We start from the raw sequence: 16547 nt of genomic DNA, 5'->3' as shown, positions 1-16547 counted from the left end.
ACAGGACTGGTTCCACTGTGGATAATGACTCTCTGACCAGCTTCAGCAGCATCTTCACAAGGTCTTTAGCTTCTGTTCTGGGCTTGATTCACACATTTCAACCAGAACACTTCATCTCTGGAACACAGAACCCGTCTCCTTCCTGAGCCTATGATGGCTGGACATTCACATGGTGGTTATACTTGCATATCAAAAGCTTCCAAAGCCATGACATCATCATCTGGGCTTTCCCAAATAGTTTGAAGGATCTTAGTGGATGTAAACTTCTGACTTTAAAATTTTTTTTCTCTCTCATTATTCTGGCATTTAGCAAACAATAATATTGGCAATCCTGACTGACCTAAAACAGGAAAAGTTTAGTCTGATTTAATGTTTTATAACCACTGGTCATGGAAGTGTCTGTGTTCTGGTCACACAATGGGACCAATGTCCTTTAAAGCCACACCTGACAAGGGTGTGGGTCAACTCCAGTGTCAACCAGCTCAGAAACGTTTGGTGCACAACTGACTAAATTTAACCCCTTTTTAATTGCAGCACCAGACACTATAATTTGAACTTGTTCTCTGAGTCAGAAAAGAAGAACATGTGCATGCAGCATTTATACTTCTGTGTCTCATGATCTTGCGTGGCATGACCAGCTTGTTATTTGAAGGTGAAAGTCAAAACAAAAAGTCTCACCCCTGCAGGCTGAGCCTGGAAGCTTCACTGCTCGGCTCTGGAGATGGTCCACTCTGCTCACCATTAGGTCCTCTCTCGGCTTCATGCAGGTTAAGCCTGACCTCAGACATCACCTTTTCTCCTCTCAGCACAACACAAAGACCTCATGCACTGCAAGTCAGCATTACTTTACCCTTTCAGTGTGTACTGTAGGTTAAAATTCATAAAACCGACACTACTGTGGCGATGTACTAACTGTTAGCCCTTCAGGACTTCGCTTAGCTTCATTTCTGTTGGTGAGGTTCAGATTCAGAGATACTTTACAGAGATAGAAAGTTTTAGCCACTTGCCGTGAGCTCTGTTTCTTTCTTTCTTTTAGTTTCACGGAATAAGCTGTAATCACAGCACCTGGCGTTTAAAGAAAAGCCAAAATGACAAAGTCTGAGACAGCAGTTTAAGGTTAGCTTCAAGTTCCTATTAACAAGCCTGTGACAACGCTCGCCGCGGGTCAAAAGTTGTCGCTAGAGTCGGTCTAAGAAAACCGAATCACCTGGTACAATAAAAAACGAAACACGACTGAAGTAATGCAGCAATACGAGCTGCTGTTTATCTTTTGTCATCAAGGCGAACTACAGGAAAAACATTCATGGCCGTACTTCCGGCGTAAAACGATGTCGTCATCAACCTGCGCCGCAACATTTTTTATTTTATTTTTATTTTGGCGAGAAAATGGACAAATAAAAAGGAAAGTCTGTGTGCTACAGTAAGTGTTTACAAGCTTTAAATTAAAAGAAAAAAAAGCAATTTTGCCTAAATCATTAAAGAAATGAGGAAATCAGGTCACTAAGAGACTTAAGGAGGAAGTTTTTGGAGGAAGGAAGCTGACACAAACGTCTCCAAAATTTACAGAATACTTTTCATATTTGTTCAGTTTTGCCTCATTTACTTTGTTCAACAATTTCACACAATTACAAAGTCAGTAAAAAGTATTTACCAAAAAACTTTACCAGGTCAAAGACGAACAGCTCAGATTCATGAGGAATGAATCTAATCTGGGTTTTAAGATTAAATTTAGTTTCCTCTGAGTTTCTACTTGCAGGAGGGAAAATACAAACATCTCCAAAAAAAACGCACATTTACGTATGTGGAGAAACAGCAGTAACTCCATTAATGACTTTAATTATCCCCAACATTAAAACGGGTTCAATCATCTTCATGAACTGCAGTAAAATCAGTCCTGAGTGCTGAATTCCTCACAGCCAGATGCTGTTTTACAGTGAAAGTTTGAAAAATCAAAACATATCAAAGCACTTTCATGTCAGGTGTTATTAGAGTTTCTCAGGTTCCCACTCGGATATTTTCAAAAGTGACATTATTGTGCGTACAGAACAAGTAGCCAACAATAAAAGCACATTTTATTTTACCATAAGTTGTTGTAATAACATAAATTATCATCACACCTGATCTTAAATGACCTGTGGTTGTGTGTCACTTCAAGATTTTCAGTGGCTGTGAATTATCTCTGACGGAGAGGGGCGTTTGATTTAAATCAAAGTTGGATATTTTTCCTAGATTTTTCAGATTTTTTGATTTAAAATTAAAACAGTAATCATTGTTTGTATGTAAACAAATGCCAGTGCTGGGCTTATTGTGTCACCACTGGAATGACTTTTTAAATCAGAATATTACTGCTTCTGTCTGTGAGGCTCCAGCAAAGCAGTGACGTTATAATTATAATGTATTAAAAAGAGAAATTATCCAGTTGTTGGAATAATTATCACGACTCACTTCCACACAGTTAAAAACCAGTAAATGCTAAGATAAAGAACACATTTTAAAGGGACATTTCATTGATTCCGTGGGAGGAACAGAGGCAGTGATTCGTTGAATTTTAGCCTTAAAAAAAAAAAAAAAAAAAAGGATTCTACGTTGAATGACAACTCAGTGAAATCTTTCTTTAGACGTTTGCTGCCTGAGTAACAGCACACTTTCTGTTTCTAACACAGCTGCTGTTATTTCTGGCAACTGGTTAGTTTCCGGTTCTGAAACAATAATGAAGGTGACAGTGAATAAAAGGTCCGGAGGGTCCAAAACCATTTGATCATAGATGTTGAAACTACGGCTCATATGAATGTTCAGTCACATTATAACGTATGCAATTAAATATAGTGACTTTATTCAATTTTCCATTTAAAGAGTATTACTTATTAAAAGGGACACAAGTTCCTTAGAAAGAGAAACAGATGTTGGACACACGTAGCAGTTTGTACCCCATTATCATTATTATTGGTGTTGTTGTTGTTGTTGTACCCGACTGACTTCCCGACAACAAACTGTTGGATCAGACTGAATCTGTACAGAAACAAACACACACCATCAGTTTGGAGATTTTATTTTTCAAAAATACATAATGAAAGTGGTTCAGAATTAAACAGACAGGGACCTGCCTGGCACTCAATTAAAAAATAATAATAATTAAAAAAGCTTTTAAAAAAAACGACAATCAAATCATCATTATAAACATTTTTAAATCAAGGTGATACAGTGATCAAGCAAAGGTTTGTCGTGAGCTAAACTTCAAGTTTATGGAGGTTCTTCATGTAAAAATCAGTTTATAAGTCACCACCTCCACGTGTGTGTGTGTGTGTGTGTGTTAGTTCGTCATGTCATTGGCAAATAAAAATCTCTGTGAACCCTCAAGTTCATCATCAGTGTTCAGCTCGGAAGATTAAATCCTTTAGTTTACACGGTAATAGAAGGACAAAGCTTGTATCCAGAGCAGGACAGAATGAAGGATGTGAACGAGGCTCATGCAGAATGAATCACAGAACACAGGCTCCACGTGCACAGAGCGCCAACTCATCATCAGTGAACCGTCTGCAGCATTGCTTCACTGTGATGTCACAAGTCTCCTCCTGTTGGTTCTATTGCACATTCATGTAACTCGTGTTCAGGACGATGAAAACGATTCTACGTGCATCAGACGCGTTCGGTGCGATTGTCGACTTTTCAGTTCCACGTTGAGGTTTTTCACTGTCCAGACGTGTCTGGATCGTGTTGAGCATTAGTGTAAACAGAACACGAGACAGAGGAGCTAAACAGAGAGCCCAAGTGACAGCAGGAACTAGCAGGGATTTATAACCACACTTTGGAACTACTGTTAGGTTTTTAATGGTACCACTGATGCTACTTCCTGATCCAGTGCTACTTCTTCTTGTTATTTAGGAGAAAAAAATTAAACTGTTTCACAACACAATTACCTTTGCTTTGTTTTCCTGCCATCATTTTTCACGTTTAGGACTATTTCTTTGACAATATATTAACTGTGTGGTGTTAACAGTTTCACTAATAAGCAGGCGACTTCCTCCGTCACTGAGAACATTCAGTCACAGACACTGAAGTGCTCTGATTATTTCAGACTAATTTATCAGCCAGTAACGATACAATCAGCTGACCAATCCTCACTTTCAATCATGAACTCGTGTTTTGGATAATTTAGTTGAGCAGCTCTGCGTTTGGACTGTAGCCTACGGTGCTAACTTTACCAGAACGTTTACTGGACGTTTCCACAGACTGACAAAACGCTGTGAGCATCTCATCAGGTTTGACCTTAACGCTGGAATGTTTCTGTCTCACTAAAGCCCCATTCAGACCTGCGACATGGAGCGCTGCTGGACCATCGACCTGTTGAAGCATTCAGAGGTCACGTTTCTGTTCTGTTTGTTGTTGATGTGAGACTAAATGTAGCACACTGGGTTATTTCTGTTGTTTATGAGTTTTTCCGTTCAGTTAATTAATTCAAGATAAGTTGGTTGCCGATGTTTCATGTCAGTTCTGAGAGACTTTAAGTAGAGAGAAATTTGTATGCCCCCTTTAAGAGAAGGAACACTGTGTTTTGCCCCTGAGAAAAAAAAAGAGAAGTGTGAGGCGATGTAGAAAACGGGACATCCGCTTGGACATTGTTCGCTAAATAAATGCTTCAGAAAACCAAATTGAACGTGTTCCCGGCCGTTCATTACAAGGGTGCAACATAAACAGCACACGAATGCAAGAAGAGATTGAAACTAAACTCACAGCAGCTGATCAAAGTGTTGATCCAAATGACTAACAGCCCAGTGTAATGCTGAGTTTCTGCATTGATCTCTATTCACAGCCGAGTCTTTCTCAGACTTCACGGTTTACTGGGAGAGTTTGTGAAGAATTTTCACATCATTTATTGAATATTTGGTGCACTAGTGCAGCGGTCCCCAACCACTGGGCCGCGGACCGGTAGCGGGCCGCACAGAAAGATAAAGAAAAGTTTTATTGTTTTATTTCCAGCGCAGTCTACACGGTGTTTTATTTTGAAAAACTACAAGATCGTCTTCCCGTCTGTGCTCGTTTCCTGCACTTGACTGGTTTTCATGCTCAGTCGTTAAACGAAGCCGTCAGTCTCACCGCTGAGAGAAGAAAAAGTAAACACATATTTAGCAAGTAATTGTGTTCGTTTGTGAAACTTTTTAATAGAAAAAAAATACTATTTTTTTGTTATGTGTGCAATGACCGGTCCGTAGAAAAACCGGTCCATCGTGTAAAAAAGGTTGGGGACCGCCGTTCTAGTGTGTTTTGTGAACATGGACGAAGTCAAGTTCTGATAACGTAAGTACTGTTTCTGTCACTGGGGCTGTACTTTTTAGTGTCCTCACAAAGTAGTCATTATTTAACTCCATAATGGGTTCAATGTCTGATGTCGGGCTTATTTAAGGACAGTTACTATCAATAACACGCTTTGGTGAGTTTAGAACAAACATGACGTCAGGACTTTGGCTCCAGAACACAGAGAAAGATCTTAGTGAGGTTTTACCCTAAAGTGTTGGAATGTGCGACAACACGAACTAACATGTCTTTGGTCTCAGAGGAGACGTTCCTTCCTGGAAAAAGTGAATTTCAAGCTTGTTAGAAAGTGAAGAGTGACACCTGAGATCTGGATCCAGCAGCAGCTGTTTTGGGCGCTGCAGTGCGCCTGGACCTTACTCTGCTTTGTCCTTAGTAATGAGGTGGTGTCATGCTGCGGTCCTCATACAACAGAGGTCTGGTCCTGATCCTTGTTCTGTCGGGCCGGACTGCCCTCCAGAACCAGGTCCACTTCCAGAAAGTCTGGCTGGTCGCCGTCCTTAGATATTTTCTCCTCCTTAGCACTGTTTCCTTTCTCCTTGTTGCTGCCTCGTCTTTGGCACCAGCCAGATTTAGCCGGGCCGACCAGAGCCAGACAGATGGCGCTGAGGCCCATTCCAACAGCACAGGAGTAGAAAGCAGCACCATAGTTCTGTGTGAAATCCACCAACGCTCCTGGAGGGAAAGATGAGACACTGTTAGGCTCTACAGAGTTAAACAGACAGACGTACAGTAACAGGAGCAGAGATGTGGTACCTCCTAGAGGTGGTCCGGCCAGTCCAGCGAAGCTCTGGATGAAGACGTACACTCCCACACACGAGGACATCTTCTGAATACCCACCACGTCCTCCTCCGCCAGCAGGGGGATGTGAGTGGAGCCCACAGTGCCCATGAAGAAGCCGTACAGGGCGCAGCAAACCCCCAGACCCCAGAACTCCCACACGATAGTGAAGGCCACCAGAACCAGGCACAGCAGAACCACGCAGCCCAGCAGCACCAGGGTCTTCCTGCAGCGGACTCTGTTCAACACCACCCCGATGGACAAGCGGCCGAAGATTTCAGCCACAGCCATGACGGAGAGCATGTAGGAGGCCATGCTGGGCTCCACGCCGCGGCTCTTGCTCAGCTCGATGATGTAGAGCTGCGGAGCAAAGAACCCCAGCGTGGCAAACAGTCCAAAGAGGGAGTACCAGATGAAGGCACCATCTTTCAGCACGGAGAAGTCCAGGAGCTTAGGGCTGGAGGGCTGCAGAGGACCTGCCTCCTGGCCTTCTTTGTCCTGCTCCTCCCACTCCAGAGCCTTGGCTTCGGCTCCTGCCATCCTCAGGTCCACAGTGGAGGCAGAGAGGGAGGTGACGCCCGAGTCCCCCGAGCCTCCAGAATTATCCGAACTGATTGAGGTTCTGGTTTGCTCATTCTCCAGCTCGTAAACCGTCTGCATCTGCTTCAGAGAGTCTTTCTCCGATCCATCCGCCTCCTTTACAGGCTCCGGTGCGATGATGATCGGACGAAGGAGAAGCCCGCAGCCAATCACGGAGGCCTGGATTGTTCCCAGAACAACCAGACAGTAGCGCCAGCCGATGTGTTTCTTCAGTGCAGTGAGAGCTGTGAGAGACGAGGATAACGTCGGTGTTGTCTTCATTTTCAGGAGTTTTCAACAAGATCCCACTGTCTTTTCATATTTACAGCTGCTGCTTCCTGCATGTGGTTTATAATTAATGTTTATATGTGGGAGCAGTGAAGGACCTCTACCGTACAACAACCAGCGAATGGAGCAGAATATTATAAATATTCTCAAAAACAGTCTGCATCCAGAACCTTCAGCAATAATTCGCTCATACTCAAAGGTCATTTCTGGCCTACCTGACTGAACTCACCTGGAGCAAACGCAAATATAGCAAAGGATTCTCCGGAGGACGCGACGGAGGTGACGAGGGCTCGACGTCTGGAGAAGTACTGGGCGAGGATGGTGACGGTGGGGAGGAAGGTGAGGCAGTAGCCCAGACCTGAATAAGACAGGAGAAGAGAAAAAGGGGACATGACAGCCACTGGCCCGCATGGGAGGAACACTGCAGGGATAAGATTCCCTCCTTTGCTGGCTGCTTTAGAGGCTTCAGGTTTGCTACAGCTGCTGCTGAAACACAAAAGCCATGTAAAGACAAAAAAAAAAAAAAAAAAAAGGGGTGGTAGAGAGAGAGAGAGAGAGATAGGGGAGAGAAGAGAAGAAGTTGTGGAGTTAGCGGAGGTCCGAGCCACAGGAAGACAATCATCGTGGGAGAGCTAGCAGTGCTTCTTCTGTCCAAGGAAAAACCACGTTAATATACTCTGATATAAAACTCCACCGTTTAGTTCCTCAATCTCAATTTATGCCTTCCTCCTCAGCCACTTCCTGTTCCATCAATGCTGGTCTGAAAGGGAATTTAGTGCTTTTTGGGAATGTTTAGCTGCTCCAGGTTTTCCTGCTCTGTCACTCCTTCCTAGAGGGTTCAGATAGTGGAGCAGATTCATGTTTAGAGGAGGCTTTGACCTCTCAGTCATTGGACAGTTCTGAAAGAAACACATTTTGTGGTTGACACTGCTAGAAGTCCCCTTCAGTTAATTATCACAGGCTGTTAACGAAGCAGGAACAAATCAGTCACTCTGTAAATGTCACGCAGATAAACATTCATGTCAGCAGACGTGGACGAGCTCCGGTGGTGGTAGTACCTGAAACGATGCCGGTGGTGATGTACATCTCGCTGATGGAGTTGGTGAAGGCCGAGCTGATGGTTCCCAGACTGATGAGGAAGCCTCCTGTCATGACCACCGGACGATAACCGAAGCGGTTGCTCAGCACGGTTGACAGAGGAGCTGAGGGTGAAACAGAACAGTCACTTCGCTGGAACCAACTCAGTCAGGATTTAGTTCTCAGCAGCTCTGATCAGTTCACGTGTTTACTGCTAAAAGACCCAACAAGCCACATTCTGACCACGTTGTTCCCAGATTCAACCTTCTGACACTGATGTTTAACAAGCAGAGCTTAAACGGGACTAAAGGCAAACACAACAGTTCTCACGCTGTGATTCAATATTCACTCCCAGTAGCTGCACTAGCTGACAAAAACAAATCACAAAACAAATATGGAAATGTTCGGCCTGAGAAAAGGATATATGGTCCCTGCATCTGAACTTGACAAATGCTGTTTAATAACTATGAAACTCTGTAATAATATCATCTGACAAAATGAGTAAATAATGTCAACAGGTCTGCATAACCAGACATTTCCCACGTACGTCCTTGTTTGTTCATCTGATAGACAAAAAAACAATCTACTGTAATATGTGAACGAAGGCTAATGTGACACATTCCTTTGTGTCCTTTGTCCTACATTTGCAGTTACATCTAGTTTGATAAGTTCTTCACTGAATAAGCCAATAAAAAGGTGATATAACAGGTAGTAAAGCGCTCGACTCACCAGTGAAGGTGAAGACGAAGACGCAGATGGAGATGATCCAGGACACTCGGCTGTTGCTTTCCCCAAACTCCTGCATTAGGTCCTCGAGGAAGACGCCCAGGCTCTTCAGGGTCCCGTAGGTGCACACCTCCACCAAGAAGAAGGCCAGAGCCACCGCCCAGCCCCAGCCGCCATCGGGCGCCTCTGGGTAAACGTTGGGACCCAGACAGCGCTGGCTGTTGGTCCCCCTCATGGCTGCAGCAGCTACAAAAACAGAACAGGGTTTTACTCTGTATGTTTGTGTCGAGATAGTGTCAGGATTCTTTTCTGAAAGTGACACAGCAGGCCGCCACGCTGATGAGTCGGATCCAGAACGTGACCTTGCGCCACCGAGGGTGTGTCTGTGGGTTCTGGAAAGTTGACACTGATATCTGGTGTATTTAAAAGGCTCAGAACTGCGTCTCAAAGCGATGATGACGGAATCAGACAGACGGAAGCTGCTGATACCTTCAGCTAAGTGCAGGCACAACAAACGTGCCTCATCGTGTTTCTCGAGATGCCTCCAGCAGACACACATCAGATGCCGTTCCTTCAGAAGGTCTCTCAAGGTTACCATCAGCTCCATTCTGGCTCTAAACAAACAAACCTCACTAAGCAAATCCAGACTTAAGCTGCAATCTGGAAGCAAGAACTGCCAAATGTGAGCAGATAACTGAGACACAATCAAATGTGCCATCTGGAGCAACTTCGGGTTCAGTGTCTGGGATCGAAGCGCCGGTGGTAACGTGAACAACTCAGCACAGTCGCCCTAAACTAGACGTACGTGAGCCTGAAACTTCAGTTTATCCTCCGACACACACCTGAGTGTGTTTAAACACAAGTCTGATCCAGTTCAGGATGGATTAGTTAGAAGCTATGAGCTAAATGTACAGCTGAAATCAGATCACAGATGGTTTGAGTAACTACACATTACTATTTATATCAAAGGTTTCATTTAGAAAATCACTAAACCATTCAAAAAGTGACACTTCAGATGAACATTTTTTAAAGACAGGAGAACTTACACTCTTAATTCTCAATCTTCTTCTAATTTGTGGATTTTAAAAATGTCTCATTATAGTAAAGCGTTGCTCTATGGTTCTGTAAAAATGCTAAATTCCCCCAAATCTAAGCATTTGCTTTGTTAATAGCTAATACAATAAAATCAGGTCTATTTTTAAAACGGGCACTTTGCCTATAAAACAAGAAAACCGATCAGGGTGACTTCAGGTTTTTGAGGTGTTGAGTTTAAAAGTTGGAGACAGGAAACGTATAAAATGATGTTGTAGGAAGTTATGAGAAATGAGGATCCAGTGTTTGAGGTGCTTCTGTTACTAGAAAGCCAGAATATCTCTGTCTCCGCTAATTTAACTTTGATTTCGGTTCGTTCCATCTTCAGCCACACAAACGAGCCATTTGCCCCAATTTGGTACCGTAAGGAACAAAGATCCCAGTTTCCAAACCACGCTTGGTGGAGGTACCACGGCTGATGTGTTGCAGTCGTGTTAGTATAAATACAGTGGGACCAACCAAGGCCTACAGAGGACGAGAAAGACGCTGTGTTGCGCCACAAAGGTGTTTCCTGAGTGACACGAACGCATCACTTGACCTGCCCTCAGGTGTTGTCAGGAGTGATGATGTGACGCCACAGACTGTAATCAGGTCATCCAGTTTATTGTTATGTTCAGTCAAATCATTTAATAAAATAGACTAAATTACATTGTTTATCTTTTTTTGCATTAGAGATACTGTTAATAGTTATGACACTGGCCAGCCACAACATTAAAACCACTGACAGGTGAATAAACAACATGTGACCAACACACCTGAGCTTCACCTGCTGTGAGGAGGTAAAAAGTCTGAGATAAAACAGGTCCATTTACAAACCAACACATGAGCTGATCTAATGTATATGAGCATATATATATATATGCTACATGTTCCTGTTTAGACTTCACTTCCTGGTGTAATATTATCTTTATTTACTGGGTCTTTAAATTATTCTGCTTCTTCCGTTTAATATTTACCTGTTGTTTACTATAAACTGTTTCCTATATTTATTATATTTATTATGACTGATGCCGGTTGACTGGATCCGTTAAACCCAAACCCTGAGTCCTGCCCCATCAGACAGATGAACGCGCAGCGGCGGATTCCGGTAACCGGAGGAGCTTCAGCATCCTGCCGCCGCAGAAGACGTCAGACTTACCGGCAGAGAGCAGCAGGAAGCGGCGGTCCGGAAGAACCGAGTGTTTTATTCCGTCGTCATGTTGGTGGATCTTTAAAGTCCAGACGAACCGTTTACAGAACAAAGAAAACGGAGCGTTTCTGGTTAAATCCAGGAATTAAATTACACGAATTCTATCAAGTCTGATTCTACGGATGAAACAAACACGTGAATAAATAAACACGTCCGCAGAAGGTTCGGCAGAACTTCGGTTCCGCTCAGCAGCATCTTCTGTATTTCCGCCTCTCGGCGGCTCTTTACCGGCTCAAGCCAGTATTCAAACGTGTCCGCGCCGGTCGTGAACGCGCAGGGCTTCCCTCTTGGTCGGAGAGCTTCCGCGCGCTGCAGCAGCGGTGTGCTGCGTTCAGGTCCAGTGGGAAAACTATACGTTACCATGTTATCTTGATGTAGACTGTGTGTGTGTGTGTGTGTGTGTGTGTGTGTGTGTGTGTGTGTGTGTGTGTGTGTGTGTGTGTGTGTGTGTGTGTAAATCCGCATCATGAACGACTCACAGTGACCCGCACTTTCTGACACAAAGCAGAACAGGTTTGTTCCAGCATCTTGCTGCACATCTGAATACTGACTTGGTTCTTTTATAGCAAGAATGACACAAATCAGGACTCATGTGACAGAACAAACCCCTGATGGACAAAACAGGGCGTCTATTTTACCTACATATTTATCTTTCGTTTCTTTTCCTGTAAAAGTTGGTCGTCCAGCTCAGCACTGTTCAGACTTGTGAGGCTGCTTCTTGCCAGAGATGCTTTTGGAAAACACTGACTGTTTGTCATTAGTTACTACGTTGTTAATTCAAGGAAACGTTTTGTTTGAAAAAAGCCAAGATTCACCTTCTCACATTGACATTAGCTAAGAGAACACCTTCACATGTTTGATGAATTCATCATTTCTCTTAATTATACCCCTTGACATCACACAGAACACTGAGGTCTTCTTATTCATAAAATCCAAACAACGTGTCACAATGAAACTGCCTCACCTTTTGAAATAAAATAAGTGGGTTATTTCTTTAAATATAATCTTAATTAAGCAGTTGTATGTGTTTAATCTATGAAGACTCACCTGCCTCTCAGCTGGGACTGATCCTCTAACAGCTGGTGAATGTTCAGAGTGTCCTGACCTGAAATGCTTCCCAGTGAGATCCAGAGGTGTGTCTAAGAAGTGGCGTGATAAGAGCCAACCCTTGAATCTGACAGGACACTGAAAACCCAACACCAGTCCTACAAAATGCATGTATACACAACTGACTGAGCAGTGGTAGCTTCTGTGCAGCCAGTGCATGTTAGTGAAGGTTCATGCATGTCAATGCACATGAACCCCTCTATTTGAAACCATTTTAACAGATAGTGGCAAAATAAGGTTCTAGACTGGTCTCCCTAAAGTCCTGACTTAAACCATGAAGAACCTGTGGACGAATGACGAAACAAGTCAGAGTCAGAAAGACAACGAGTTTAGTCAAACTGCAGCGATTCTGTCCAGACAAGTCAAAGATAAATGAACCAGAAGCTGGTAGACGGAAACCAGAAGAACCGAACTGAGGTGAAAATGACAACATTTAATCAAATATCAGCGTTTCTGTATGTATATTTTTGATCCAGCAGATTTGATTAATTAAAAAAAAAAAAACCCTTTAATAAATCAAAACCAAATTTCATGATTGTTCTTTGTAGAGTAGCTGTACGAGTCACTGCAAACTTCAGACTAAATGGTATACGTGGTCTTTACAAGTGGAAGCAAACTTTTGTTCATGACTATAACTGGTTTAAAGGTTCTAACTGATTGTTACCAAACCACTGAAATGTGCATAAGAACCTCGTCTGAGCTTGTTTTATTCAAGACAGTGAAATAAAGTCATGCTTCCTGTCCTAACTAAAGGTCAAACCAAGTAGCCGCTAAGGAGGAACAGTCCTAATGATATTGGTTTACTCAGCACCCACTGACAGTAAAATCACATAAGACAAGTCTGAAGTCCAACGTGAGCAGATTGTCTCATTAGGACTTATGTAACTAAAACAAGATTCAGTTCCACCCCTCAGCAGAACGGTGCTCGTTTCAACAACAATACGTGATTTAGGCTATTTCTTCTCTGCTTGTTGAACTGAGACGCGCCCCGGGGAACCATTCAGCTGCTTCATCACACTGTGTCTGAGATTCCAGTCCAACCCAGAAACAAACACGTCAGATTACACAGTAACAGAGACTCGTCTCAGAGAATCAATTCATTCTTCTCACAGTGAAACGCACCAAAAAGAAAACCAAAAACATTCCTCTAAGCAATAGAAAGTGTCGGGTTTCCTTTCCTTTTACCACTGGGATCAGCAACGTGTTGTCCTGTTGGCTGTGAGGTCACCGCTGGTTACAGTGGTTCAGAATAGTTGACACCAGAGTTGCACAACGCTGAGCAACCTACTGATAAAGGACATGCGGCGTGCAAAGACTAGCTGCACAACAATACTGTAAAAATGCAGTCTTTGCTGTACTCTGTTAGTAGGGGAAACATATGAACATCTGTCAGCTAAATCGTTACCAAACAGTTTCTTCATCAATATGTTTGTAAAGGTGTAATGACATGCCTTAAAATGTTGAAGTTCAACTCCTGCGGGAAACCCCGAAAAAACCTGCTCAAGTTTGTTAAACGATTGACGAAAAATCAGTTTTTTTAAAAAAAACTTCAGTAACTTATGAGGGGTCAAATCAGGGTTTGTTCATGATTCTGAGTTGATTGTTAGCATTTATGTTTCATCACAAACCCTCCATTGTTGAAAAAGGCCACACTCACTTTACATTTACATTCACAGTAGCTTTTATGTCACATACTTATGTAACACTCAGAGTTATTTCTCAGTCAAATGTCAGAGTCATTGTCTACGTCTTCTTCAGACTCAACAACGTCATGACTGCAGTTTCTGAACGTAAGGCCTTTACAGTGTCAGGGAACGGGGTTCTGGGCTTTGTGTTTTCCTGCAGTTTTCCACCAGAGGGCGTCCTGGAGAACCACTGCTGTGCTGGGACTCATTCCCTGCAGGTGTGTTCTTCACACACCTGCAGTTCATCAGGCTCGTTACTCTGTGAATGAAAGAAGCTGGCTGAGTGTTAACCTACATGGTAACATCAAGCCTCCTCCTGAGTTTTCCTCGAGCTTCTTCCTGAGCCTCTGAGTAATTGTCTCTTTCCTTCTCTGAAGGTTTTTCCAGTGTACCTGCTCCTCACATGTAGTTCCCAACAACCACCAGACCTGAGTTTTCTCTGTTGCTTCCTGGATCATCTGCTCATGACTGGTAACGCTCCTGCTTCTCTCTCACTCCACTGCATTGACCACCGTACGACCTGTCCGCCCCCGCCGTCCACAAACCCACGTCTGGATCAACCTCATCTTTGCACATTTCCAATCACTGCAATGAATTCCAGCTACATTTCTCCTGAGTGTTTCTCTGCATGTGGGTCAGAAACCTCAACAAAACCATGACATACAGATTCCACAGGCCGAGATGCTCGTGACCTCATTCTTCTTGCAGCTGCACTCTCCATGACAGTTACAGCTCATCAACTTCAGTAGCTCCTCAGGAGCCATTGGGTCTAGTGTTGGACCTGGTTCATACCCATGCACACCTAATGTCCATCCATAGTCACTGGGCTTCAGAGACCTGCTCTGTAGAAGGATCCAGTCCTGGTCTGCAGGTCGGCTCAGAGTGAACGCTGTGCAGCTGCACCCTCTGGTAGAGGCAGAGTCTCTGGTCTTCATCACTCCTGCCGCCGCCTTCCTTGAGAACATGTTGTACCAAATTTCACCCCGTGTAGCATCTGGTCCATGATAAATGTACTAGAAAATCGCAGCATGAATCACTGCCTCCTTGTGGAAGATGTCCATGAACTCATCCACGTCCCTTCACAGAACCTGAAAAAATGCTCCAGGTCTGTGTCAAGTATAATGTGAAACAGAAATACATTTATTTTTAGTATTTCAACTATGACGACGATAATGACGATTATTTGTCAAAGTAATAGCAGTATTATCATTACTACCTGTCTAATAGAGATGTGTTCTCATGGCCAGCAATCGTAGAAACCGTATCACACCCTGTGAAGGCGTGATAGACGAGCAGGTCGCCCTTCAGTCTTTCAGAGGGAGATTCTTAGATCTTTCATAAGAGCTGCTTGATGTGGTTGAGAAGAATCTGAGGAAGACTGAAGTGACAGTCGAAACATGTCAAAGGTAAAAACAGCTCCTATCTAAAAAAATACTCATTGTCTGATTAAAAAAAGGAAACCTTATACCTGTAATCAGAGTAGACAAAATGAACCTAATCATGGTAATGGTTTAGTTGGCAGATTTGTGAAGTATCTCATAAAATGTCCTTACTGTGTGGTCATGTGCATGAATGCTCGAGGATGCAAAAATGAGAACGTGGTGGACGTTACAGTGGAACTGATGACAGGAAGTAAGCCTTCAATCTGACAACGTACTGCAAACAGTCCAGCAAAGTGGGTATGTATGCACTAGTATATAATGTACACACCGGGTTTCCTGGCTCTTTGTTTCTGTGTCATTCAGGCTTCAGCCTCAGTTCAAGGACGTTCATGAGTTAATTGGTCGGCGTGTGGTCTGTGTTTGTTGTAATCACCGTTAACAAACCTTTGATCGGTCCGGCTAAGAAACTGTCACCTGTGTGTGGTTCTGTTCATTTACATGTGATCATACGTCAGACACTCTGTTGAACCACCCACCTGGTGCCGTGCAGGTTCTCTGCAGGTATTCTGGACCTCTGAGGGAGTTCTGGGGCTGTTTGTCGGCTGTAAGTGAGTGTAATATCTGATAAACTTAACCTTAAAGTCATTTATTCAGCTCTTCTCTGTGTATCGGAGTCATCTAATGCTGCTTTCACTTGCACTGGGACACAATAGTTTCATTACCTAAAAGTTAGACATCAGAGTTCAACTGAATACATTTCACTAACTAACTGAAATAGGCTGTTTTTCTGTTTCCTGCAGGCATATGTAAGTTTGGCAGTAATTGTTTGTCAGGCAGCACAGTCACAAATAAAAACTGCTTATCTGGAAAGAAAATAAAATACATCAAACTGAACACGACAAATGTTTTTCTTTGCATAGGTTAATTTATGCTCCGTTCTATATGTTTATTTCTTTGTTTCTTTCACTTGTTTTGGTCTTGTGCATTTAGCAAAATACTTTTTTTTTCTTCTTTTTTTTCTCTCTTTCTTTTTACAAATGATACAGGCACAAACATACAGTACATCTCCAGCCTCTGAAACGTCTCCAGGAGGCAAACACGGAAACATTGAATACGTGTCAATGCAGTAACTTCTAATACAGAATAAAAACAAAAAGACAATTCATAATCTAAAACATTATTAATGAGGAAAAAATAAAAACGTTGCTACAATGATGCAACTTAATAAAATATTTGTCAAGTAATAATGGTATGAAAACTGTGGTTATATTTCTGCTCCAGCATGCAACTTATATCTTCAGAAAACACTCCTTAAACTCCCTGATTTTTTT

General features: G+C 42.9%; 2 protein-coding genes across 2 annotated transcripts in view; both read right to left on the bottom strand.

Moving 5' to 3' along the window:
- Window positions 1-1135, bottom strand: part of fbxw9 (F-box and WD repeat domain containing 9) — a 6365-nt gene extending 5230 nt beyond the window's left edge. The window contains exon 1 of the mRNA XM_008290227.1: window positions 679-1135. Within this exon, the coding sequence (XP_008288449.1) occupies window positions 679-788 (110 nt within the window). The 5' untranslated portion in view covers window positions 789-1135. The remainder of the gene's footprint in view (window positions 1-678) is intronic.
- A 4059-nt stretch (window positions 1136-5194) lies between these two features.
- Window positions 5195-11286, bottom strand: slc16a6b (solute carrier family 16 member 6b). The gene is made up of 6 exons (XM_008290226.1): window positions 10992-11286; window positions 8765-9007; window positions 8017-8160; window positions 7188-7316; window positions 6067-6915; window positions 5195-5985 (listed from the first exon to the last, which is right to left on the bottom strand). The coding sequence occupies exons 2-6, from the start codon at window positions 8994-8996 to the stop codon at window positions 5714-5716; spliced, it is 1626 nt and encodes a 541-aa protein (XP_008288448.1). The 5' UTR covers window positions 8997-9007; window positions 10992-11286; the 3' UTR covers window positions 5195-5713.
- Window positions 11287-16547: the final 5261 nt, after the last annotated feature.

This window comes from Stegastes partitus, unplaced genomic scaffold (genome assembly GCF_000690725.1).
Source record: "Stegastes partitus isolate 25-593 unplaced genomic scaffold, Stegastes_partitus-1.0.2 Scaffold660, whole genome shotgun sequence".
Lineage (NCBI taxonomy): Eukaryota > Metazoa > Chordata > Actinopteri > Pomacentridae > Stegastes > Stegastes partitus.
The sequence above is the reverse complement of the archived record's forward strand: the minus strand, read 5'-3'. Positions and strand labels throughout refer to the sequence as shown.

Excerpts from the sequence above, each read along its gene's own strand:
- slc16a6b (XM_008290226.1), bottom strand. The coding sequence starts at position 8,996 with ATGAGGGGGACCAACAGCCAGCGCTGTCTGGGTCCCAACGTTTACCCA. Across the intron at positions 8,161-8,764 it reads CTTCGTCTTCACCTTCACTG|CTCCTCTGTCAACCGTGCTG; the intron begins GTGAGTCGAGCG and ends TTTCACCCTCAG. Across the intron at positions 6,916-7,187 it reads TATATTTGCGTTTGCTCCAG|CTCTCACTGCACTGAAGAAA; the intron begins GTGAGTTCAGTC and ends CGTCTCTCACAG.